At 47.5% G+C, this 22,870-nt stretch overlaps 1 protein-coding gene across 1 annotated transcript; it reads left to right on the forward strand.

Moving 5' to 3' along the window:
• Nucleotides 1-1,520: 1,520 nt before the first annotated feature.
• LOC306816198 (inositol 1,4,5-trisphosphate receptor-interacting protein-like 1) lies at nt 1,521-3,080 on the forward strand (the record flags this gene model as incomplete). Its single annotated transcript, XM_079332675.1, has 1 exon — nt 1,521-3,080. The coding sequence occupies one exon, from the start codon at nt 1,521-1,523 to the stop codon at nt 3,078-3,080; it is 1,560 nt and encodes a 519-aa protein (XP_079188801.1).
• Nucleotides 3,081-22,870: the final 19,790 nt, after the last annotated feature.

The following is a 22,870-nucleotide window of genomic DNA, read 5'->3' on the forward strand; positions in this document are numbered from 1 at the left end:
AAGGCAAAGGCCAAGGAAGGGCTCTCACTTGTGCTGCCAGTGCCAGGGAAGGTCCCGGAGCAAGAGGACATTTCTTGTCTGCCGGGATTCCCTCTTCACAGTCTGGCCTTGCAGATTCACCAAATCCACACGGACATGCCAGGACACTCCAGCACTATATTTCATCCAAATCATTTCAATTTTCTATAAGAAAAATTCTCAGTTTTTCTTCTGCTTGGAAGGGGGTGGATTCCCTCAGTTGATGTATTTGGCACAAAGTTTCTCCTCACATGGAAATGCTTCCAGGCAACCTGAAACTTTTCTGCTCACCAACAACCCATTTTGTCCCACTGGATCATGGGAAGCACATGGTGCAAAAGTATCACCTTTCTCTCCTCTGAGAGGAGATGGATTCTCAGCCCAACCGCCTGGCACCATGCAGATGGTCCATGAAGGGAGGCTGCAGCAATGTGAGGGTAATTCTATTAGCCCAGTAAACAAACAATATGACCAGAGGAACAAGACTTCAAGTTGAGCCATGGGAGGTTTTGATTGGATCTCTAGGAAATCTTCCTTCAACAAAAAGGATATTATGCTTGGGAACAGGCTGTCAAGGAAAATGGTGGAGTTCCCATCCTCAGGAAGGTTTCAAAGCCATGTGGGTGTGGTATCTGGGGACCTGGCTGATCGGTGCCTTAGGCAGTGTTAAGTTTGGCATTGCACTGTGTCAGCTTCAGGGACTTTTCAAGGCCATTCACTTTGAACTGTAGGTCAAGCAGTGAGGACTCAAAGCTTAGACTGAGTGATCCTCAAGGAGGCCTTCCAACATGGATATCTAAGAGATTGCCAATGGAGGGCAGATGAAAAGCAATTCAAAAGAAAGAGCAATGGCAGATCTTTGAAGAAGCTTCACTCAAAAGCAGCCTTAACCAGTATACCATGGGCACCCTGAGAGGCTGAGCCAGGGTGGGGACAAAGGGTGGGGCTGGCTGGCTTGTGATGTGCTGTGACACCTGTGACATCACAGGGGACATGTCACAATGGGGGCAGCTATGAAAAGGCCCAGCAGGTCACGCTGGCCCAGTGTTGCTTGGGCAAGCGGTGAGTGCACACGTGCTGGGGAGGCTGGGCTGGGGACAAGGGCCGGGGCAGAAACGCTGCACCTGGGGCTGGGTTCTCCCCCTGCATGCAGGGACAGCCCCTGAAGGGAGAGCCTTGGGCAGGGCACCCTGCTGCTGTTGCTGCTGCTGCTGCTGCTGCTGCTGCTGCTGCTGCTGCTGCTGCTGCTGCTGGGGCAGAGGGACAGGTGTTGCTCCCTGCCAGCTCTCTGGGGTCCTGTCCTACCTGCCCTCAGAGCCCTGAGGATTCCCGTCCCTGCTGCCCCCACTGCCAGCTGCCTCCCTCACAGCCCCACTCAAGGCCTTCTCTCCATCCTCCTGCAGACCATGAATTACATACCAGTGTTTTTCGTGCTCTTGAAAAGCCTCATTCATTACCCACAGCTCGTGGGTGATGGTTGGGATGAAGAAACACGTTTTCGCATGGAAGTGCGAGCAAAGATGCTGGAATGGGAGAGGATTCGGTTGGAGCAGGAGGTGGAGCAGCTCAGCCTGCAGAAGGTGCAGCTCATGGAGCTCTTGCAGCCATTAGCTCTTGGTGTGCTCGTGGTCCTTATCTTGGTGCTATGGTTAATGGGGTGCATAAGGAGCCTGAGGAGAGAAGAGTATGAAGGAGAAAACAATGATGCAAATGAAGGGGAAATCAGAAATGGAGATGTAAATGGAGAAGGCAATGTTGAAAATGAAGATGATGCGAATCGGGAGGAAGATAACAATGATAATGGTAATGTACAGGAAGATGGCAACCTTGCTGCAAATGGAGAAGATAACATGGAAAATGAAGTTGTCAATGAGGCGACAAACGGAGAAGACAATGATGATGCACTTGCAGTCCATGGAGAAGATAATGATTTTGATGATAACATTGGAAGAATTCTACTGGAACGCATACAGTTGCCAGTACAGAACTTACAGAGAGGCTGCGATTGGACAAAAAACCTCATGGACAATTATACAGTTTATTTTGGACATGTCTTGGCAAACAGCTTCTACCCAGTCCTGCAACGAGCCATCGGGGTGGGCAGTGCCTTCGAAGGTTGGAGTCCCCGTGAGCAGGACGTTGTGTACCAGGTGTTCATACCCATGACTCCTCCCCGAGGCCACAGCTTCCACCTGGAGCTGGACTCTGCAGAGCAGAGGCACGTGAGGAACTTCCGTGTCCGCGTGCAGCTGGAGTGCACCTGCAGCATGGACCAGCAGGCTGAGAACATGCTCTGCTTCCTGCACCACCCCGAGGAGGAGCTGAGGAGCAATCAGGATGCCAGCCTCCTGGACACCCTGTGCACCGACTCCTACCTGGATGTGCAGAAAACTGCCCGCTGGTTCTACCAGCTGGTGAGAGCCATCTGGCCAGCTTTGCCTCAGTCACACAATTGGCATTTAAAGCTGCTGCCCTCCAGTCGCTCCTGCCAATTCCAGGTGAGCAATGGCACAGAGAGCTTCAGGATTAAGATGCTGTTTGGGGTACAGAGAGGAGACTCCGACATCTTTGTGAGCAGCCAGCCTAGAGAGTCCTACACCCAAAGCACAGCCTGGCCTGAGACCTATGCTGTGGCAGAGATGAAATTCTTCAAGCACATTGCCGAGCAGGCTCCCCATGACAGTTTGCACCTCAAATGCCTGCAGTTCTTCACCCGTCTTGTGCTGGGCTTCAGCTTTTCCACCTACTCCATGAAGACCATTGTCATGCACCTGCTCACTGTGGTGCCCATGTCCCAGTGGCGTAGGAGAGATTTCCTGCTGCGGCTGGTGGATATCATCAATGGCCTGCACTTGTCTGTGCGAGGAAAGCTCCTCGACCACTTCATTGTGGGGAACCAGATGCTGCCTCAGGTCATCCGTTTACCCCCGGATGTTCAACAAGCTCCGCCATACAATCTGTTCCATCACCTGGCAGAGGATCCGGCTGCCTACTCCCAGGCCATAAAGGAGTACCGGGATCTGCAAAAGAAGTTCAAAAGAATCCTTCGTGGTGAGCAGTGAATGAAGCTGCCAATGCACAGAGCTGTGCTTGTGCTGCTCACAGCTGACACCAGAGATACCTCATCGTACAATTTTGGTGCTTTGAGAAGAAAATAATGCAAACAAAGGCTCTGGTGGAGGCCCACAGCCTCTCCTGCCACCTCAGCAGTAGAGTATAAATTATCATATATGTAGTATATATAGAAGAAGACAAAAAATATACTAATATAAGTAGTATTGAAAATATCAAATATCCATTTTTATATCCTGATAAAAAATAATTCTGGAAAGTTTAATATTTTGTTATGTTTAAATACTAAAATAGAGTGCATATTAAGTGTAATTATCTGTTGTGAAATGTACTAATGCTAGTAGTCCATTTATGTCCAGAAAGATTTCCATAAAGTAGACATATTTATAACATATATGACATTGACATAGATATACTATAGTCATTATAGATTACTATAAATGCATAACATATATAATATATCGTATGTATATAATGTATTATGTATGATCATATTCTTTTCATAAACAAGTAATGCCACATCTAGGGTCACTATCTGTTGAGACCCATAGTAGTGCTCTATAGTTAGTGCATTTCTGAGTGGAGAGATGGAAACTGCTTTGATCTTGTTTCAATAAAATACAATTGATCAGAATCAGGATTCTGCCAGACGTTATTGATCTCAGCCAGATGGATTGTGTTGGTAAAAGTCACACGCTGTCAATCAGGAGTTGCCTGCTTGAACTCCACCAAAGTGACACTGCTGAACGGGTTCTAATCAGAAATTAAGCCCAGCTGTCCCCAGCCCCTGTGATGACAGAATCACAGAATGGCTTGGCTTGGAAGGCTCCTCAGAAATTGCCTCGTCCCAGCCCTGCTGCCGAGGACAGGGACACCTTGCACTGGGCCAGGATGCTGCAAGCGCCTCCCAGGCTGGGCTGGAGCACAGCCAGGGACGGGGCAGCCACAGCTGCTGTGGGCAGCGTGGGCCAGGGCTCAGCAGCCCCAGAGGGCAGAATGTCCTGCCCGCCTCCAGCCCAAGGTCTCCCTGTGGCACTGGGGAGCCACCGGCCCTGGTGCTGTCCCTGCAGGCCCTTGCACACAGCCCCTGTGCAGGGCTGTGCTGGGCCCGTGCAGGGGCTGCCAGGCTGCGGGAAGGTGTCCCTGGAGAAGGCTGGCACAGCCCTGGGCCAGCAGTGCCACCGTGAGGGCAGCACGCGGGGCCTGGCACGGCTGTCGGGGCACGAGGCCACAGGGCACAGGGCGCCCGGGCCCTGGCAGCTGGAGCAGGAGCTCTGCAGCGCGGGCGGCACAGAGCCGTGGGCTCCCGCAGCTCTGAGCCCTCACGGCTGAGGCAGCTGCCCAGGCACGGCCGGCTGGGGACACGCGGCCACCCCGGGGCCACCCGCACGGGGACCCTGCTCTGGGGCCAGGCCAGGCCGCAGCAGGGAGCAGCCATGGGGCTGTGCCCGGGGAGGGAACGGCTCTGCCCAGGGACAGGGCTCTGCCAGCAGGGCAGCACGGACAGCAGGGCTCAGGACAGCAGTCACTGCCCGGCTGCCCTGGGACAGTCCTGGCAGACACACGGAACACGGGGCTGGCAGGAGGCATCATCCTCACTGTGCCCACCTGAACACAGGGACATAAGGCACAGTGGGAATGGGGACACAGTAGACACCTCTCCTCTGGGAATATCCCCCCTTCCCTGGGGCCCTGACAGAACACAGGGAATGGGGCTGTGCAAGGGGAACCCAAGGATTGATGAGGAGGACAATGCCAAGGTTACGTCTGCCCACACTCTGCATCCAAACTGCTCCATGGAGGAGAAAACTAGAGGAGTCCTTGCCACAGCAGATTCTTTCTGAAGGAAAATGTTCAGTATTCCTGCACATGGGTGTCCTTTCTGGACTGCTACTCAAGTGCTGCTCCTGCTCTCCAGGCTGTGGAGTATCTGCACAACAGAAGCAATGAAGCAAAGAGCAAAGGCCAGGAGAGCTCGAGTTGAGGCCAGGGGAGCTGAAGCAGAGGATATGAGAACTCATGCAGTGACTTGCAGGGGGAAGTAGGAAAGAGAGGCAGAAGGAATTTTGCTAAATAATGACTAACTAGCCAGAGTAAATGGGGTGGTAAAGGCCAGAAATTAGGAAGAAGGCAGCAAACTTCAGGCAAATGATCAAGAAAAAGACCACAAAGAGGAAGGAAACCATCTTTCTCGCTCTTTCTATAACATGTGCTCTTCCAGAATCCAGACTGTGAAAATTCATGTTGAACTCAACCAGCCCTACTGTGGTGAAATGGTTCTGGTTCGAACTTAAGCCAATTTACACCCAGCCCTTCTGCTCCCTGAAGAGCAGAGAAACAATTGGGCAAAGGGAGGTGGAAGTGAGACCATGCTGCCACTCTTCTGAAAACTAGAAGAAGCTCCTTCAGGAACAGTTCCTGAAGTCAGCACACTCTGTTTGTGACAGCGACACCAGCAACAAGCAAGTGTAACCTGAGCAAAGCACTTTATTTCTGTGACACCTGGAGGCGTTATCACTGAGCAATACTTTGATCTACCAGGTGGCAGCAAAATGAAGTGATGCCACTTGTTTTCAGGAGATTTCCTCACTCCAAGCTCTCCTGGCTCACCCCAGCCCACCTGTGACATCCAGCTCTGTCTCAGATTCCCATCCCAGCCAAGCAGCTGTGGAGCTAAAATCTGCCTTGAAAAACAACTGAAATAAACTCAAGCTGAAGAAGAAACTTTCTTTTGTGGCAGACAGAGAGGTTTGGCCAGACAGCAGAGCCCTCTTCAGTCCAGTGAGGGATAGTGAAGAGCTGGTTGAACCAATGTGACCTTGCAAACACTGGCAAGCTCCCATTTGGGCCAAACTGGAGTTTATCTGGTATAAATTGGGTGCAGCAGGCACCGGGATCTTCCAGACAAATGCACCCAGTCATTGCAGGTTTCACTGTTGGTAGAAGACAAGGATCAATCAAAGCCAGAGAGTGGGAAATGCAGAAATACATCACATATTTACAGATAGAAACTCTTGGAACAAGGATTTTTGCATTGAGAAATTTGGGGTGAAGAGGAAAAAGAGGAAGGAACGGGAGGAAACTCACACTCTAAAGCTAATAAATAAAAAAAAAATTAAAGTGATTTGGCAAAATCATGTGACAAGGTAGTTTCTCTTGCAAACAGGTGCACCACAGTTTTTGAAATATTAAATCTCAAGACGTTTGCATTGCACAATAGATGGCAGCCAGAAAACATGTTGATGTTTTTTGGCAGTGTTTTGTATGTCATGGTATTTTTTTGTTTAAAGCTTCCATCAGCAGGAGGTAAAGCTTTGCGAAGGAAAAGGAATCAAATCTGGATGCAGCAAGTCTCACATTCAGATAGAGGCTCCTTGCCAGATCCTATGGGGCCACACTGAGTTCATTATGAAAACTGCATAATCAAAAGCCTGAAAAAAAGGCCAAAAGAAAAAAAAATTAATCTGTTTAATACTTAGCTAAATTCTCAACTCTTGAAGGAGATTTGAAGAAAAAATCATCATAATCCCCTCTTCCTTTTGAGGAATTCCTCCCTGTTCATGAGGTGTCCATGAGATGGCAGGAGTGCACTGTCCTCCAGAGGTTGAAGGACTGTCACAATGGTGACATTTCCACACTGAGAATCTCACTCTGACTGTGGGCACTGCAGACAAAACACTGATTTATCTTTCTGTTAATTGCTCATGGAAAGAGATACAGAAGTGGCATCAATGGACACATCTTCAGAGAAGAAATTGCCTGGTGCAGTTTCTGGTTGACAGAATCCTGCTCAGTGCAGACCTTGGATCTACAAACTCATCCCAGGCCGTGCACAGGAATTTGTGACCAGGCACTGCAAAACTGAAAGAAAAGGATCCAGACATCTGCCAGAAAGAAATCTGGAAGATGGGAATTAGAAATCACAGCCCTTGTATTTATGGCTGGGGATGACTGTGGAAACAAACCCTCAGGGATGTCCCAGTTTTCAGCTCTTTTTATCATCCCAAGTTCTCCACACAACTGGGGCACAGCTGTGAGCCTGCCCCTGGTCAGACAGGATCCACAGCAGTCCAAGTTCTGTGAGCTGGGCCAAGGGATGGGCTGGCAAGTTGTGCAAGTGCTTCCCTGAGCCAGGCTGCAGAAGCAACATCCCAGCAAGAGATGGATGCTTGTGTCTGAAGAGATCTCAGCTGCCTCAAGAGAGCAGGTTGAATGATGGAGCTACTCTTTTCATGCTCCTGGTCTTGAGCCAGGATATCTTCCAAGTTTTTGTCCACACTACCTGGACAGGAAAGCAGGAAGAATCGGAATGGTTTGGGTGGGAAGAGATGTTAAAGATCACCAAGTCCCAACCCCACTTCCGTGAAGCACTCCATCAGCCTCACACTGGATCTTCTCTAGCAGAGGGCATAACTGGGACGTTACAGCCCACATCTCTTCCCACTGATCCTCTCACTGCATCCATCCTGGGGGAGCAGAACTGGAGCAGTTTTGCTGTGCTGGGAGCTCCCTGTGCACCTGGGAGCTCTCACCTGCAGGCACTGCTGTGATGGAACAGGTCTGCCTTGTACTGAGCAGGGGAGGGGGGCTTAGGAGCTGCTGAGGGACACCCCAAAGTGTCACTTGATCTGTATATTCTAGTACAACAAAGACCTGTTCCCTTTCCAGTGTCCCATCCCTCAGCAAGCCAGGCATTCCCAGTGACATCACTGGAGCCTGCAAACAGCTCTGCTGGAAGCAGACACTGCCCTCTGCAATGACCAAGAGATGATGTTGGTTAACTTTTCTCAATGCATCCTTTCAGTTTCTTCTAGATGTGCTACTTGGGGACATGGGTTAATGGTGGCCTTGGCAGTACTGGGGGAATCATGGGACTCGATCTTAGAGGGCTTTTCAAACTTAAATGATTCTATGATTCTTTCCTTTAAAATTTTCAAAGCTTTCCTGGCTTTCAGATTCTGCAGTTCACAATCCCTGATGTGATCTGTGAAACCACTTTCCTATTTTTTAATTCCCTCCTTCTCCTGCATGGGACATCAGGTGGTATTCCAACTCCTAGCTGCAAAACCAGTCTCACATCAAGACACACAGACCCAATGAATTCTGTTGCAAAGGTGAATCACCTCCAGCAGCTGAAGTTCATCTGCATCCATGGCAGTTGATGGTTATGGACAATGCTCTGAAAGCACTGGGACAGAAACAGTAGGGATCTCTCAGTGTGATACCTGATTAGGAAAAAATTCTTCCCTGTGGGAGTGTTTTTTCACCTAGTACAGGGTGCCCAGAGAAGCTGTGGCTGCCCTATCCCTGAAAATGCTCAATGCCAGGCTGGAGCAACCTGGGCTAGTGGGAACTGTCCCTGCCCGTGGCAGAGGGTTGGAATGAGATGGTTTTTAAAGTCCCGTTCAACTCAAACCATCCCATGATTCTATGACCTGGCTCCTGATAGTCCATAAAACCCCAGAGACAACAAGGGGATGTCATTGGGATATAAAAGCTTTGAAGATGAGGGGAGAATTGGGTGGGAATTGTCCCTTCCTCCTGAGGACTGTACCATTCCAAGGTTAGTGCCCCATTCCCAAACTACATGCAAATCCACAGGTCTTGGCACTCTTCTTGAGTGCTGATCTTGAACCCTCAGCCTGACTTGAATCCCTGCTTCTCTCTCCAGTCCACACGGGGGAACGGCCCTACGAGTGTGGGGAGTGTGAGAAGAGATTCAGGCAGAGCTCAAACCTGATGGAGCACCAGAGAATCCACACAGGGGAGAGACCCTATGAGTGTGATAAATGCAGGAAGAGGTTTCAGACCACCTCTCATCTCATTGAGCACTATCGCGCTCACTGGGATGAGAGACCCTTCTGCTGCTCCGAATGCAGGAAGGGATTCAAGCACAGCTCTGCCCTTCTCACCCACCGGCTCATCCACACTGGGGAGAGACCCTACGAGTGTCCTGTGTGTGGGAAGAGCTTCAGGCACAGCTCTCACTTGACCAGACACCAACTGAGGGACCAGACACCTCCACTGAGGGAAGCCCTGCGAGTGCCCCGAGTGTGGGAAGAGCTTCGTGCGCTGCTGCAGCTCCATCCCCATGGCAGGATCCACGCTGGATGATCCCCAAGGACCCCCGGTGGGCAGAGCCCCCCTGAGCCCTGGTGCTGCTGATCCATGTTGGGAAGACACCTGGCTGGGGGCTCCACATCCTCTTGGCTCCCTGTGGCCTGGATTTTTTTGCATTTCTCTTTGTCCTTCCCAAATACCAACATCCAGGTAAAGATGAAGATGTTGAGTAACGACATGGCTGGGCGCATGGGAGCATATTCCAGGGGATGTGGGGGATGCTGGGTTCCAGAGACTTGAGGGTTTCAAGGAGGGACTTGGGGGTTGCTCAGGGCTTTAGGAACCCCAGCCCCAGCGGCTGTGGTTGTGCTGGAAGACCCTGGCTGAGGTTCTGAGGCAGCTGATGAACAACCCCCTGCCCTGACACTGTCCCCATGTCCCCCTCTCCCAGCTCCTGCTGTCCCCTGTCCAGGATCCCCCTCTCCTTGCTTTCAGTCCCCTTGCCCCTGGCCCGTTCCCACCTCACCCCACTGTCACTCTTGTCCTGCTCCCATCCCAGTGCAAATCCCACTCCTGGTTTCATTCCCTGTCCATGTCTCATATTCTTTGCCCGGTTTCCATTCACATATTCCCAGTCCCATATTCTGTTTCTGTTTTTTGTTTCCCTTTTTGTATTCTGTTCTGTTTCCCTTTTTGTATTCCCAGTGCTACTCCCATTCCCATAATTCAATTTCTGTATTTCCAGTCCCCTTCCCATATCCCCATTGCGAATCCTGTTACCATATTCCCATTTCCATTCCCTGTCCCATGTTTTTAATCCCCATCCAATATCATCTCCCCAGTTATTATTTCCATATTCCTGGTTCCTCTTTTCGCTTCTGTTCCCATGTCCCTGTCCCCATTCCCAGTTCCATTCCGTGTCTGTCCTCATTTCCAGGTGTTGGAATGTGTAATACAGAAGCCTCTTTGAGTCCCTCCGAGAGAGAACAGAATGCAAGAATAAAATTAAAAACATTTTCAGAAATGAAGTATACTATGCCACACCAACATGAAATAGATCTCTAAGGTTTAGTTTAAGAAATAGAAATATTAAGTTGCATAGATAGGAAGTAGAAGTATAAATCATAGTGTGAAATACATAGAAATATGTTTTAAATGCCCTAAGAAGTAAAAGCCATAGAATCTTATGTAAAAAACAAGCTGCAGTGGGAGCTTAAAAAGAGTTCTAGACAGAATAAAAATAGATTAAAAATATATTTTATATTCTTCAGATAGAATAGATAGGCAATGTGCACAAGTTAGACTTAAGCTTTTGTATTAGAAAACCAGAATTCTAATAGGTTTAGGAGAAATGCTTCAGGTTCCTGTTTTTTGATCATTGGGAAATTTGTCAATAAAAATCCGTGTATTGGAGACAGAGCTCTCTCTCACTCCTCTCTCTTTGCTCTATCCTCCTCCACCACCATCATCATCACCACTACCAGCACGTGAGAGAAAATGAAGAAGAGGAAGATGAAGAAGAAAAGAACAGAAGAAGAAAGGCCAGGGAGCATCTGCCTCTGGAGACTCTGCACCAGCCACAGCTTCTACCTCTTGCAGCAGAGAGCTGCTCCTGCTTCCATCGGGACTTTATGGCAGAGAGATTGAACAGGGACTGGAGAGCCTTGGGCTCCTTGCCTTTGGAGCCTGACGTGCCTTCACAAGAAACAACTTTACAGCAGCCAGCAGCTGCTCTGCTCTGGGAAGATCTAAAGCCATAAACAATCCTGACACCCAGTCCCTGTCTCTGTCCCTATTCCCAGTCCCTGTCGCCATTCTCCATCCCATTCTCAGTCTTGGTCAGATCCTGTAGTTCCAGACCCTCTCCCTTATTCCTTGTTCCCTTCACGCTCTCAGTCTTGTATTCCAGCTCCCTGTCCCCATTCTATCAGCCAAATTCCTGGTCCCTGTCTTCTTTTTGGTTCCATTTCCACACCTGGTCCCATTCGCAGTCCCACTGCATTATTCCCATTGGCATTCCCGGTCCCTGAACACATTCACTGTCCCTGTTCCTTTTCCTAGTCCCATTCCCAATTCCGTTCCCTATCGCTGTCTTATATTCCAGGTCTTGGTCCCTGTCAAGGTCCCTGTCCCCATGACAAGCGCAGAATTCCCAGTCCCTGACCACATTCCCATTCCCTGTCCCCATTCCCGGTCCCCACCCCATTCTAGGCCTGCATTGTTATACATTTATCTGTAATAAATTGATCAACTCCAATAAATGGAATCAATAAAGAATTTATTGAGCAAGCAGCAATAAGGAAATCAGCGCTGGGGTCCGGGGAGTCTCCGCTCCACCAGCGGCGCGCACCCCACTCCGTGTCAGTCCGTCTGTTATTTTCATCTTCTCCCGTGTCTGTGCCTTTCAGCATCTTCTCACGTTCTTTCTGTGTCTGCACAGCCAGTTGCTGGGGGCTCTTCTCCTGGCTCCTGGTGGTGGTGGGTGGGCAGGCCGTGGTCTTCTTCTCTTAGCCATTGGTGGACTTTTTCCTATCTTTTATTGCAAGCATCCACAAACTGGGCACATACAGGATGTTTGTGGTTATTTGAGATACAATCTTTCAGCTAGCTTAAGCAAGTTTCAGTGATCTTTTGGCCGTGTTCCCTAACTCAGCAATGTTTGACTAGCAAAGTCTTACACGTACTCTGTTACAATTTCCCTTTTTTATCATTTTTGCTGATCAAATCTTTGCAATTCTGCGTGGCTCAGTTCTAACCCTTCGTCCTGTATAGGCTCATACTGTGCTCTTACCAACATTAAGTGCAGGGCTTCCAGCTTTCTTTTGATTATTGTAATGATTTTGTTAAAAATACATGGTCCAAAGGTCAACACTAAAATCACCAATATTAGGGGTCCTGCAATAGTGGGCAGTAGGGTAGTTAGCCATGGAGAATGGTTAAACCAGGACTCATACCAGCTCTGCTGCAGTTCTCTTTCTCGTTTTTGTTTCTCTAGGCTCTCCCAGAGTTTAGTCATGGTATCCCTAACAACTCCAGTATGGTCTGCATAAACACAACACTGTTCCCCTAGTGCAGCACATAATCCTCCTTGTTGTAAAAACATAAGGTCAAGTCCCCTATGGTTTTGCAATACTACTTCTGACAGCGATCTTAACCATTTTTCTAATGCACTGATTGATTTTTCAATCGGAATTACGTCCTTATCTACAGCTATTCCGAGTGATTGAAACTTTTGGTTCTGCTGCACAAGTGAGGTTATCCCTGTCCCTGCACCTGCAATTCCTACAGCCATCAGAGTGGCTATAGTCAAAGTGATAAATGGTTCTCATTTTTGTAAATGATGGTTTGGAGAATTCTAATTATCATACACAAATTCTTCAGGGTGGTATGTGATTCTGGGAATAATCATCACTTGTCCTGTTTGGATTATTCCCCCGCTGCATTCTCTCTTGGGAGGTAAACATTTTTTTGGTTTCCATTCTACACTAAGAGCTTTATTTCTTCCTGCTCCTGGATTCCAGTGTGATGCAATTGTTTCACATCCCCAGTGTGCAGAATAATACTGTCGAGGGCTATTACAATACCCTCGTCCAAGGTTGAAGCTAGGACAGAAATAGAAACCTTTCAGATTTGAGCAAGGGCATATGGCCACTATTTGGCACAGAGTGATCGTGAAACTAGGTGCTCCAGGAGTTGTAATAGTCTGTATCACATGTTCATTTTCCCATCTAATTAAGCACCACTGAAATGGTTGATGAAGGTTACCTTCTGCCCGCGCTCCCTTTTCCTCTATGCAGCCTAAAATGATTATCAAATACATAAAGCAAAAGAAAAGTGGTGGATTCCTTTTCTTAATTAAAATTCCCCTTGCTGGTTCCCGTAATGCTGTAATTTTACCTCAGTTTCTGTGCCTCCCTTAGGTGAAAGGCTGGGGGATTTTGTGGTCGGGGTCCATAGGATGTGTTTATGCTGACCCCTGGGGCTTTCCAGCATTCTCCCCTTCCTTACGTCTCTGCCTCCTTCGCCTACACGTTTTCCTTAAGCAAGTTTCAATGGTCTTTTGGCCGTGTTCCCTAATTTAGCAATGTTTGATTAGCAAAGCCTTACACATACTCTGTTACACTGGGAGTGATTGCGACTGTACTGGGGGCAACTGGGAGAACGGGGAACACACTGGACAAAAGCTGGAGGAACTGGCAGCAACTGGGACCCTGCTGGGGGCAAATTTTATCATCATGGGGAATTACTGGGAATGACTGGGTTCACACTGGGAGCAACAGGGATCCCGCAGGCACCGAGGGGAAGTGACCAGGATCATACTGGGAGTGACCGGGCTCATACTGGGAGCAGCCATTCCCGGCACTGGGACCCCCGAACCCCTTTGCGGCCATCGTGCCCCTCCAGCCCCAGCACCCCCGCCGGGGTCCCGGCAATCCCAGGGGTCCCTCCCCCCTCTCGGGGTCCCGCTTTGGGGTTCGGGGGCTCTCCTCTCTCTGGGGTCCCGCTCAGGGAAGCCGCGGCTCTCCCGGGGCTCCCCAATCCGGTGTCCCCCCGCCGATGCCGCCGGCCCCGCGCGGTCCCCACGGGCCCCGGCAGAGCTCGCAGGGCCCGGCCCGGGAAGCCCAACCCCCATTGCGGGGAGACCCGCATCCCCCCGCCCCCGCCGGGGCTCTGCCGCCACCGGGACCCCCCAAAAACACCTCCCGGGGACCCCCCCGATGTCCCCCCGAGGGGCATCTGCGGCTCGGCTCTGGAGCACTGCAAGCTCCAAACATCCCCCCCCAAAACACCCAAACCCAGGGACCCCCCCGGGATATCTGGGGCGAGCTCCCCCTCCCCGGGCACCTGGGATGTGGGGCGATGGTCCCGGGGGCGCTGCGAGTTCACGGAGTTCTAGGATAGCGCGGCTGATTCGCTCCTTCTCTGCTCCTGCTTCTGCTGCCGCTTCCTCCCTCCTCCTCCTCCTCCCCGTTTGGAACAGGGAGGGGACGGGTCAAGGGCGGGAACTGTGAGAGGAAAGGGGCGGGGCCAAAGGGCCACACAGTCCTAAAAGGGCCTGGTTTGGCCTAAAACCACCCAAAAGAGCCTCAAATGCAGCCTAAATCCACCAGGTTTGGCCTAAAATCAGCCAAAGGGGCCTCAAATTCGCACCAAAGGGGTCTAAAATCCTGAAAATTGACTTAACATTGTCCAAATGATGCCTAAAATCCAACCTAAAATTGCCCAGTTTATCCTAAAATCACCCAAACAGACCTAAAATCTTTGGTGTGGAGACCGAGACCAAAATGGGATCCTGAACTGGTACTCGGACCAAGACTGAGACCAGCACCAACACTGGGACCAGCACCGGGAGAATCCTGGGACTGAGAGCGGCACCGGAACCAGCACCGAGACTGAGATTGGCACTATGAGCACTCTGGGACCAGCACCGGCACCAGAACCAGCACTGGGACCAGAATCAATCTGAGACTGTGACTGAGACCAAGACTGAAAACAGAACCAGCACCGAGACTGGTACCCATATAGGACTGAGACTGAGACCAAGACCAGCCCTGCTCTGGGATTGAGATCAACACCAGGATCAGATTCAGCACCAGGAGCGCTCCAGGACTGCTCCAAGACTGGGACCAACACCGGGAGCGCTCTGGGACCTCTGCGTTCACTCCGGGGAGTTTTGGCTGCGCTCCCGAACGGGACTGGGAGGGACCCCTGGGTGGGGCAGGGCCCCATCGGTTCACATCGTCCTGGTGCAGCCAGAACGGTCCATATGGTCCCAGTTTGTACAATCCCAGTCCATATGGTCCCAGTTTGTACAATCCCGGTCCATATGGTCCCAGTTTGTGCAATCCCAGTCCATATGGTCCCAGTTTGTACAATCCTGGTCCATATGGTGCCAGTTTGTACAATCCCAGTCTGTATGTTCCCAGTTTGTACAATCCCGGTCCATATGGTGCCAGTTTGTACAATTCCAGTCCATGTGTTCCCAGTTTGTACAATCCCGGTCCATATGGTCCCAGTTTGTACAATCCCAGTCCATGTGTTCCCAATTTGTACAATCCGAGTCCGTGTGTTCCCAGTTGTTTCCCGCTGTTTCCAGGGAATTGTTTTGATTTCAACCTTCACCCCAAACTGAGGGGGTCAAAACCCCCCAATCCCCAAACTTTGGGGTTTGAAGTATGTGGGGTGTCCAACCCCTCTGATCCCAAAATTTGGCTTAAATGCCCCTGATCCCCAAATTCTGGGGTCAAACCCTCTGATCCCAAACCCTGCTGTGTCAACCCCCCCCCAAACTTTAGGATCAAACCTCTCCCTTCCCCAAACTTTGGGGTCAAACCCACCAGACCCAAACCACTCCAGCCCTGAGGGACAGAGCTGGGTTCATTTAGGGTTGATTTAAGGTTGATTTGGGATTCATTTGGGGTGGGGGCAGCTCCTGGTGCAATATCTGCAGAGACCCTGGGTAAGATGCTGGGAAAAACCCCCAAAACCCCAGTGGAATCCCAAAAACACCTGGGGAAACCTAAAAAGGGGGTTTGGGGTGGGAAAAGGAGATTTTGGGATGAAAAAGCAGATTTGGAGGGAGGAAAGGGGGATTTGGGGTGGGGATTGAGGGTTTTGGGTGGGAAAAAGGATTTGGGGTAGACAGGAAAGGACCTTGGGTGGTAGAAGGGGATTTGGGGTGGGAAAAGGAGATTTTGGGGTGGGAAGATGGATTTGGGATGCACAAAAGATTTGTTCTCTGAAAAGGCATATTTGGGGTCTTAAAAGGACATTAGCTTGAAATTGGATTAGAAATCCAAGTTGCTTAATTCCAAGAGGTTGGAATTCCAGGTCTACAAAGAAGTTTGAGCTTAATTTGGGGTCTCGACCTGGCAAATTAATTCCTGGATCTTTCCCATAACAACAAATCTGGGAATGAACCAAGGCAGGGGGTAAGGTAGGATAAAGTCAGAAGACATCTGAAAAATATGAAGCCAATGAGTCAGGAGAGCAGAGGAGCAGAAAAGCACAAGAGGAGAAAAGAGCAGAAGAGCAGAAAAGCCTCACTGCTGCCTTGGGCAAGTTCAATTCTGCTCCTGCCTGTGCCACTGGGTCCCTGCTGATGTCTCTGAGGATTCATCCCAAGTCCTGAATTCCTCATTTTCCACAGGCCAAACCAATCATGGTTGCCACAATGTTGAAATCCAGAACTTCAATCAGACTTCAGCCTGTTCTTGGATGTTGCTATCAGAGATAAGAAGGCTGAAAAACAAAACTCCCAGGCTCTTAGAAATGGAAAAATCAAATTTCTGAATGTTCTGTGACAGTGGAGTTCATCCAAAGGCTGGATATGATGTTCTTGGGGGTGTTTTAAAACAAGGGTGTTGCACCCTCTCCTTCCAGCAGGCCACAAAGAGTTAAAAATCCATTTTTTGGAGCCCCTGTGAGGCCACCTTACCACAGGAAAGGCAATGAGGGAACTGATATCCCATATCTGCAGGGCAGGCTCTGTGTTGTGCAACAAGCAAAGCTGAGCACAGAGCTGTACTCCTCACTATTTGTGTGCAGCCCCATCCTGTGCTGGAAACAGCAGCTCAGGGAAAGAAAAAGAAAAAAAAAAAAAGAAAAGAAAAAGAAAAAAAATTTAAAAACCCAACTGTTAAAGCTGTCATGAGGAGCACAAAAAGGCCAAAAACAAAAGTTGCACAAGTGTCTGAAAATGTCCAATTTCTGAGCCTTGACTTTGCAACCTTAATAAAGTTCTTTTAATTACCAAGAGTTTGTTTGCTTGTTTGTTTGTTTGTTTGTTTGAGGAGGGTGATTGCTTTCAGTCATGCAAGCAGATCAGCAGCTCATCCTTCCCTGGATGGATTCTTTCCAAAGTAGGGGATGATCCTGCCTGCCTGGCTTGGGATCACATAAAACAGGGACAAGGACCTGGCCCACAGGGAGGTGGAACACCACGCTGCATCCCTGTGCTTAAACCTCTTCTTCCTCACACTCTGTTATCCCAAAAAGTCCAAACTTTGCTCTGTGCTGCTTGGAACAGGCCCAAATATGATCAAGTAGTTTGTGAGGAGTAAATTGTCCTGGTTTGAAGGACAGGTGTCTGCCAATAAAGGCAGAAACTTCCCTTTGAAATGGAGATTATTAACCCCCTCCATCCAAATTATTATTATCATTTTGAAATTAAGGGGCTCTCAAGCAAAGAGATGGGAATTAGGAATAACAGTTCTTTCCTAGGAAAATTAAAATAGAAATGCAGTATTACATAGAACAATCCCAACCCTGCCAGAGTCAGAATCCAAGCTGGCACAGTCAGTCAGTCAGGGTGGTGGCACAGTCCCATTCCATGGTGCTGCATTCTCCTGCAGGGGCAGATGTGGTTCAGCTGAAGCAGTGCTCCTGGAGAAGGTGCAGTTTCCTCTAAAGCTCCAGGGATGATGTGGAAGGGTCTGGTTTTCCTCTGGAATCCAGTGGAAAGAAGGTGCCTTGGTGTCCAAAATGTCATTTTTTCCTCTGGGTAGGAAAGGCTTGGCTCCTGCCCTGGCTGGAGCATCTCCCAGTGGGATGATGGAATTTCATCAGCCCTTCCCTGGGACTCAGTGGCCATGAACAGGAGATATCTCCTGGAGGGAGGATGGGCTGTGGGAAGATAAAGATGATTGCCCAGCTGGTTTAAAGATGGCCCATGAGCAGAGAATATGTGCCAGGAGATCAGGGGCACTGCCCCAGCCGGGTCAGCAGATGGGACAGAACACACATTGCTGGACACATCCTGTACTGCAACCCAAGACACTGAGTTCTGCTGGAGTGAATTTCCAAGTGATGGAAAATTTTCCTACTAAAATGTGAGACTCACAACCCAATAGAGATGATCAAACCTTTCTGTCCCAATAAACTAATTACAACAAGCAATTATGAACTGTTTTATCCCTCCACAGATTTCCAGGATCCTGGAATTTGGGCTGGGAGGATCCTTCTTTTAGCAAGTTGCAAAATGAGGCCATGAGGGTGTGAGATCCTGAATCCAGAACCCTCCCAGTCAAGGAAAAGAGCTCTCAGTTCTCTTCCTGATTTTATTAAAGTTTTTATATATTTTAATATTGTATTATTATTCCCTACCTGGGTGAATTGCCTGGAATTTATAGGATATAAATTTCCATTTCTTTTTCTGCCAAGTTAATGATACCCTGCAAACCCCAAAAATACAAAGGGGACAGAAGTTTTGCACAAAAATGAAAATAAATGCTCCACTCTGGAATGTCAGCATTTGCTGAGGACAATCCAAGATGAATTCCAGGCCACATTTTTGAATTCCTGTGAAAATTAATGTAGATTGCAACAGCTCAGCTGCAACTGGGTCTATGCAGAGGAAACTCTAAATTCCAGCCTCTGACTAAATGATGGGATTTAAGGTAAATACAGTTGTGAAAACAAGTTTTTTAAAAGCAGTGTGATTCATTTTGGGTTATTTTTTTCCCCTCTTCCAGGCTAGACACAGCACAGGAATAAGGTGGATGTGAGACATCCAAGAAAAAACAGGCAAATTCCAAAGGAGGCAATCGATGAAGGAGATCTATATCTCATTCACATTGTTGAATAAATAATAACAGAGGAGGCCTAAAATTAGATTGGAGAAGAAACCTGACCTAGCCTGAACACAGGCTCCCTGCTGGACTGGAGAGTTGGGGTCTCAGCTGGAGACTTGAGGGATGGCTGGAGAAATCACAAATTTAATTTGGTTTGGATCCTTGCATCTTCAGCATTCTTACATCACCCCATCCTAAAATTTGCTTTCACACAGCTTTTAAGAGTTTTATACTTTTCTTATTTCCCACAAGGTGGGACTGGAAGTGGTGCTGGTGAGGTTCCACCTGGCTGGGTCTGAGATGTTTGTTCCAGGGAAGGAGGGGATGGTGGTCCTGGAAATCCATCACTTCTGGAGAGAATCAAAAGTTTGAGGTGATTTAGGGGATTTTTTCTGTTTGCAGAAATTAATCTTAATCCCAGATTGTTTTGGGGTGGAATGGACTTTAAAGCTCATCTCATTCCACCCCTGCCATGAGCAGGGACACCTTCCACTGTCCCAGGCTGGTCTGAGTTCCATTTGGACCCTGAGCTAAAGAAAAATGGGAAAATTAGGATTTGAGGCCAAAAGTTGATAAATTCCCTAAAAATCAGTGCTCTCCTGACAGAGGAGAAGAGTTCTGGTTCTGACACTGCAGTAAACTGGAGCTGAAATCCCTGCTCCTAATTCATAGAAGGGCATGAAATTTAATTCCCTCCCCCTGCAGCCAGGAAGGGATGACTGATGTCTAAAATGCTTGGGAATGTTATCTTCAAAGTCTCCAAAATAACAAAGTTCACCTTTGCAACGATATTCCCTTTATTTTCATTTGTTTGACATGATCTGCTGAGTTTGACCCCAACTTCCAAACCAATTCAGATCCAGGGAGAATGTTCAGGAGTTTTTTTTTCTGAAAATACCATCTGGTCTGTATGGAATATTGAAGCCTAAAGTTATCCATGTTCCACCTGTCCCATAGACAGAGCTTTTCAAATGCTGGCTTTTTATAAATCCTTTTATTGATATGAATCAATAATGACCAAACTTTTGGAGAAAGAGCAGTAAATACAACCATCAATCCCACTTCAATAGAATTGCCCAGAAGGTCAAATCACTTTGTCTCTGTCTGAGTGAAGAGGATGGAAAAAAAAATATTTCAAGTGGGGAAGGGAGCCTTGGAAAGGATGGATTTAAAATCATGGAGTGGTTTGGGTTGGAATGAACCTTAAGATCTTCCCAAAATCCTGAGCTTTTTCCCACCTTCTGGCAATTTTAAATCTTGCTGCTCCTTTTGCAAAACCATTCCCATTTACAAGAATTGGTAATTGCTGAGTTTCCCATAATTTGGAAAGGCCAATCTGCTTCATCCTGCTTTTCCTTTGGAGTGGGAAAAGCATCTCAGTGCTGAATGTGGAGTCAGCAGCTGGACAGAGCTCACAGCAGGGGCAGCTCCCTGGGCTCTGAGGAAATATTATGGGAAACAACAAGTCCTGGGCCAGAAATCTGGGAGAAGGATTAGGAGAAATCAAGGGAAAATTGTGGTTGAGAAAGTCGGAAAAAAACAAAACTAAACCCAAAAGAGACCTCAGGGACCTCAGTTTAGGAATTTCTTGATGCAAAAATATGGAATTATTCATAAAACTGAAAAAATAAATTCCTTTAGGAAGAAGAAACACCTCAAAACAAGTTTTTGGTGTCTGGACAGAAACAGGAATTATACAAATAATAATCTGGAAGAGCAAATAGTAATTTGATGAGCAGCACCACTCACACAGAGGCAGAGAGAGATAATTTCTAAGCAGGTATCTGCTTCCTCTGGCTGAAGGACTTTAGATGGCTTATAATGGATTGCTAAAATGTGTGGCACACTCATTACTGTCAAAATGAGTGGATAACTCTCAAGCAGCACAGATATTTTATTTATGAGTGAATAAAAGAATTTTATAGCTGCCTATCACCCATCTCCAATGCTGCAATGGAGTAAGATCAATTCAAAGTTAAAACAAAAAAAATGGAGGGAGAGAAAATTATTTTTTTCTGTTTTGCTTTGGTTATTATTTTTGTTCTTTGATATGTTTGTGCTTTGATTTGGAGCTTTTGACTTTGATTGCTGCTTGGGCTGAAAGGCAAATTGAAGTGAAGCAGCCAGGCTTTAATAAAGAGATGTGCAGCGTCTCTGATGCATTTGAGGGAACCTTTGCTGCCTGTGGTTTTGTATATGGTTATGGTAAATAACCCTCACGCTGATTTCTGTGGTCTGCCCTTTGCTGTGGGTACTTGACCACCAGAGACTCGTTGAACCCAAATAACCCAACCCCATAGCCAGCCTCCAAGAGCCAGCACCCCAATAAATCCTGAGGAAACAGCGATGCCCCCGCCGAGGAGAAGCTGAATTTGGGGAACAGCCCTGACAAAGGCCAGCTTTGTGTTCCTGGGGGTTGTCACTGCAAAATCCCCCTTTCCCCATGGCTGCTTCCTGCCAGCAATCCCAATAAATGAGCCCAAGAGGGAGACAGGATGACAGGGCTGAGGCTGGCTGTCCCTCCTGGGGGAGCAGCCCTGACGGGGGGCACTGAACCCGAACTGACGCAGCCTCAGCCCCAGGGCCCAGCAGGATCTGCACTTTCCCTCCAGCAATTCCTGCTGGGCTTGCTCCCAAAAAAAGCAAATTAAAGCAGGTGGTGAAGCTCCCACAGAATATTCGGTTTAAGGTGGAAAATTCTTTGTGGGTTCTGCTGAGCTCTGCCAAAAAAAGATCCTCCCTCATACATCCTTCCTGTAAATATGCTCCATAAAATACATACATATATATATATACACACATATATATTTAGGCAATTCCCCCTGTAAATATGCTTCATCATATATATATATATTTAGGCATATTTTCCCTGTAAATATGCTGCATAAAATACATATATATTTAGGTATATTCCCCCTGTAAATATGCTTCATAAAATATATGTATATTTACGCATATTCCTCCTGCAAATATGCTCCACGTAATATATATATTTAGGCACATTCCCTGTGTAAATATGCTTCATTTTGTATATATTTTTTTTTCTTTTTTTTAGGCAATTCCCCCTGTAAATATGCTCCATAATATATATATATATATATTTTTTTTTTTTAGGCACATTCCCCCTGTAAATATGCTCCATAATACATATATATATATATATTTAGGCATATTCCCCCTTTAAATATCCTCCATAATATATATATTTATTTAGGCAATTCCCCCTGTAAATATGCTACATAAAATAAATATATTTAGGCACACCCCAACATCATGCTCTATATTCAAGGCTACACATCTGTGCACACACACACATTTATATTTCAGGCCAAAACAACAAGTGAGGAGATGATTTTTTTCCACCCACCAAGGTGAAAAACTGGACGTGCAATAAAAACACAAGCCACATGCAGAGGGTGGGGGGAAATCTCCCTGAAATCTCCCTGAACTTTCAGGGGGGGATGTCAGTCAGAGCAGGCACTGAACCACAAAGTCAGAAGCACGACATGAGCAGGAAAAGGAACTCACTGGGCAGAGTGACATTTATGATTCATCTCACTATAAATTTGTGTCCATCTGAAGACAAGATTTTTTTTTTTTTTTTCTCTTTTCCTGTGGAAATTTCTCACGTAACATAAGGCTTTGGGGCTTAAAACAGAAGCTAAATTTTACAGCTATGGTTTTTGGAAGTCTGGCTCCCTGCTAAATACAGATGTTTTCCAAGGGGGCAGCTGACTTGTAAAATAAATTCACTGCAGTGAAGGTGTTTGCTGAAAACCAGAAAATTTTCTGAATCCTGTTTGATGCAAAGGAGGGATGGTGGGGCTCTAGAAACAGCAAGGAAAAATGTCATCTTCTGACACTGCTTTTCTATTTTCATTTTTCCTCTTGCCTAAATGTCATCAGGTAAATGATAATACCTTTTTAGGAGGTTTAATTGATATCAGAGAACAATACATAACATTAAAATGTAAAATGTAAAATCAAGGCATGATTGTCCTTGTACTGCAACTTCTTATGTAATTCTAATTGGATATAAATAGCTAATCACCCCTTCTGTTTTTTCTTTCTTTTCTTTTCTTTTTCTTTTTATTTTCCTTTTCTTTTTCTTTGTTCTTTTTCTTTCCTTTTCTTTTCTTTTTCTTTTT

Source organism: Erithacus rubecula (genome assembly GCF_903797595.1).
Source record: "Erithacus rubecula genome assembly, contig: scaffold_434_arrow_ctg1, whole genome shotgun sequence".
Taxonomy (NCBI): Eukaryota; Metazoa; Chordata; class Aves; order Passeriformes; family Muscicapidae; genus Erithacus; species Erithacus rubecula.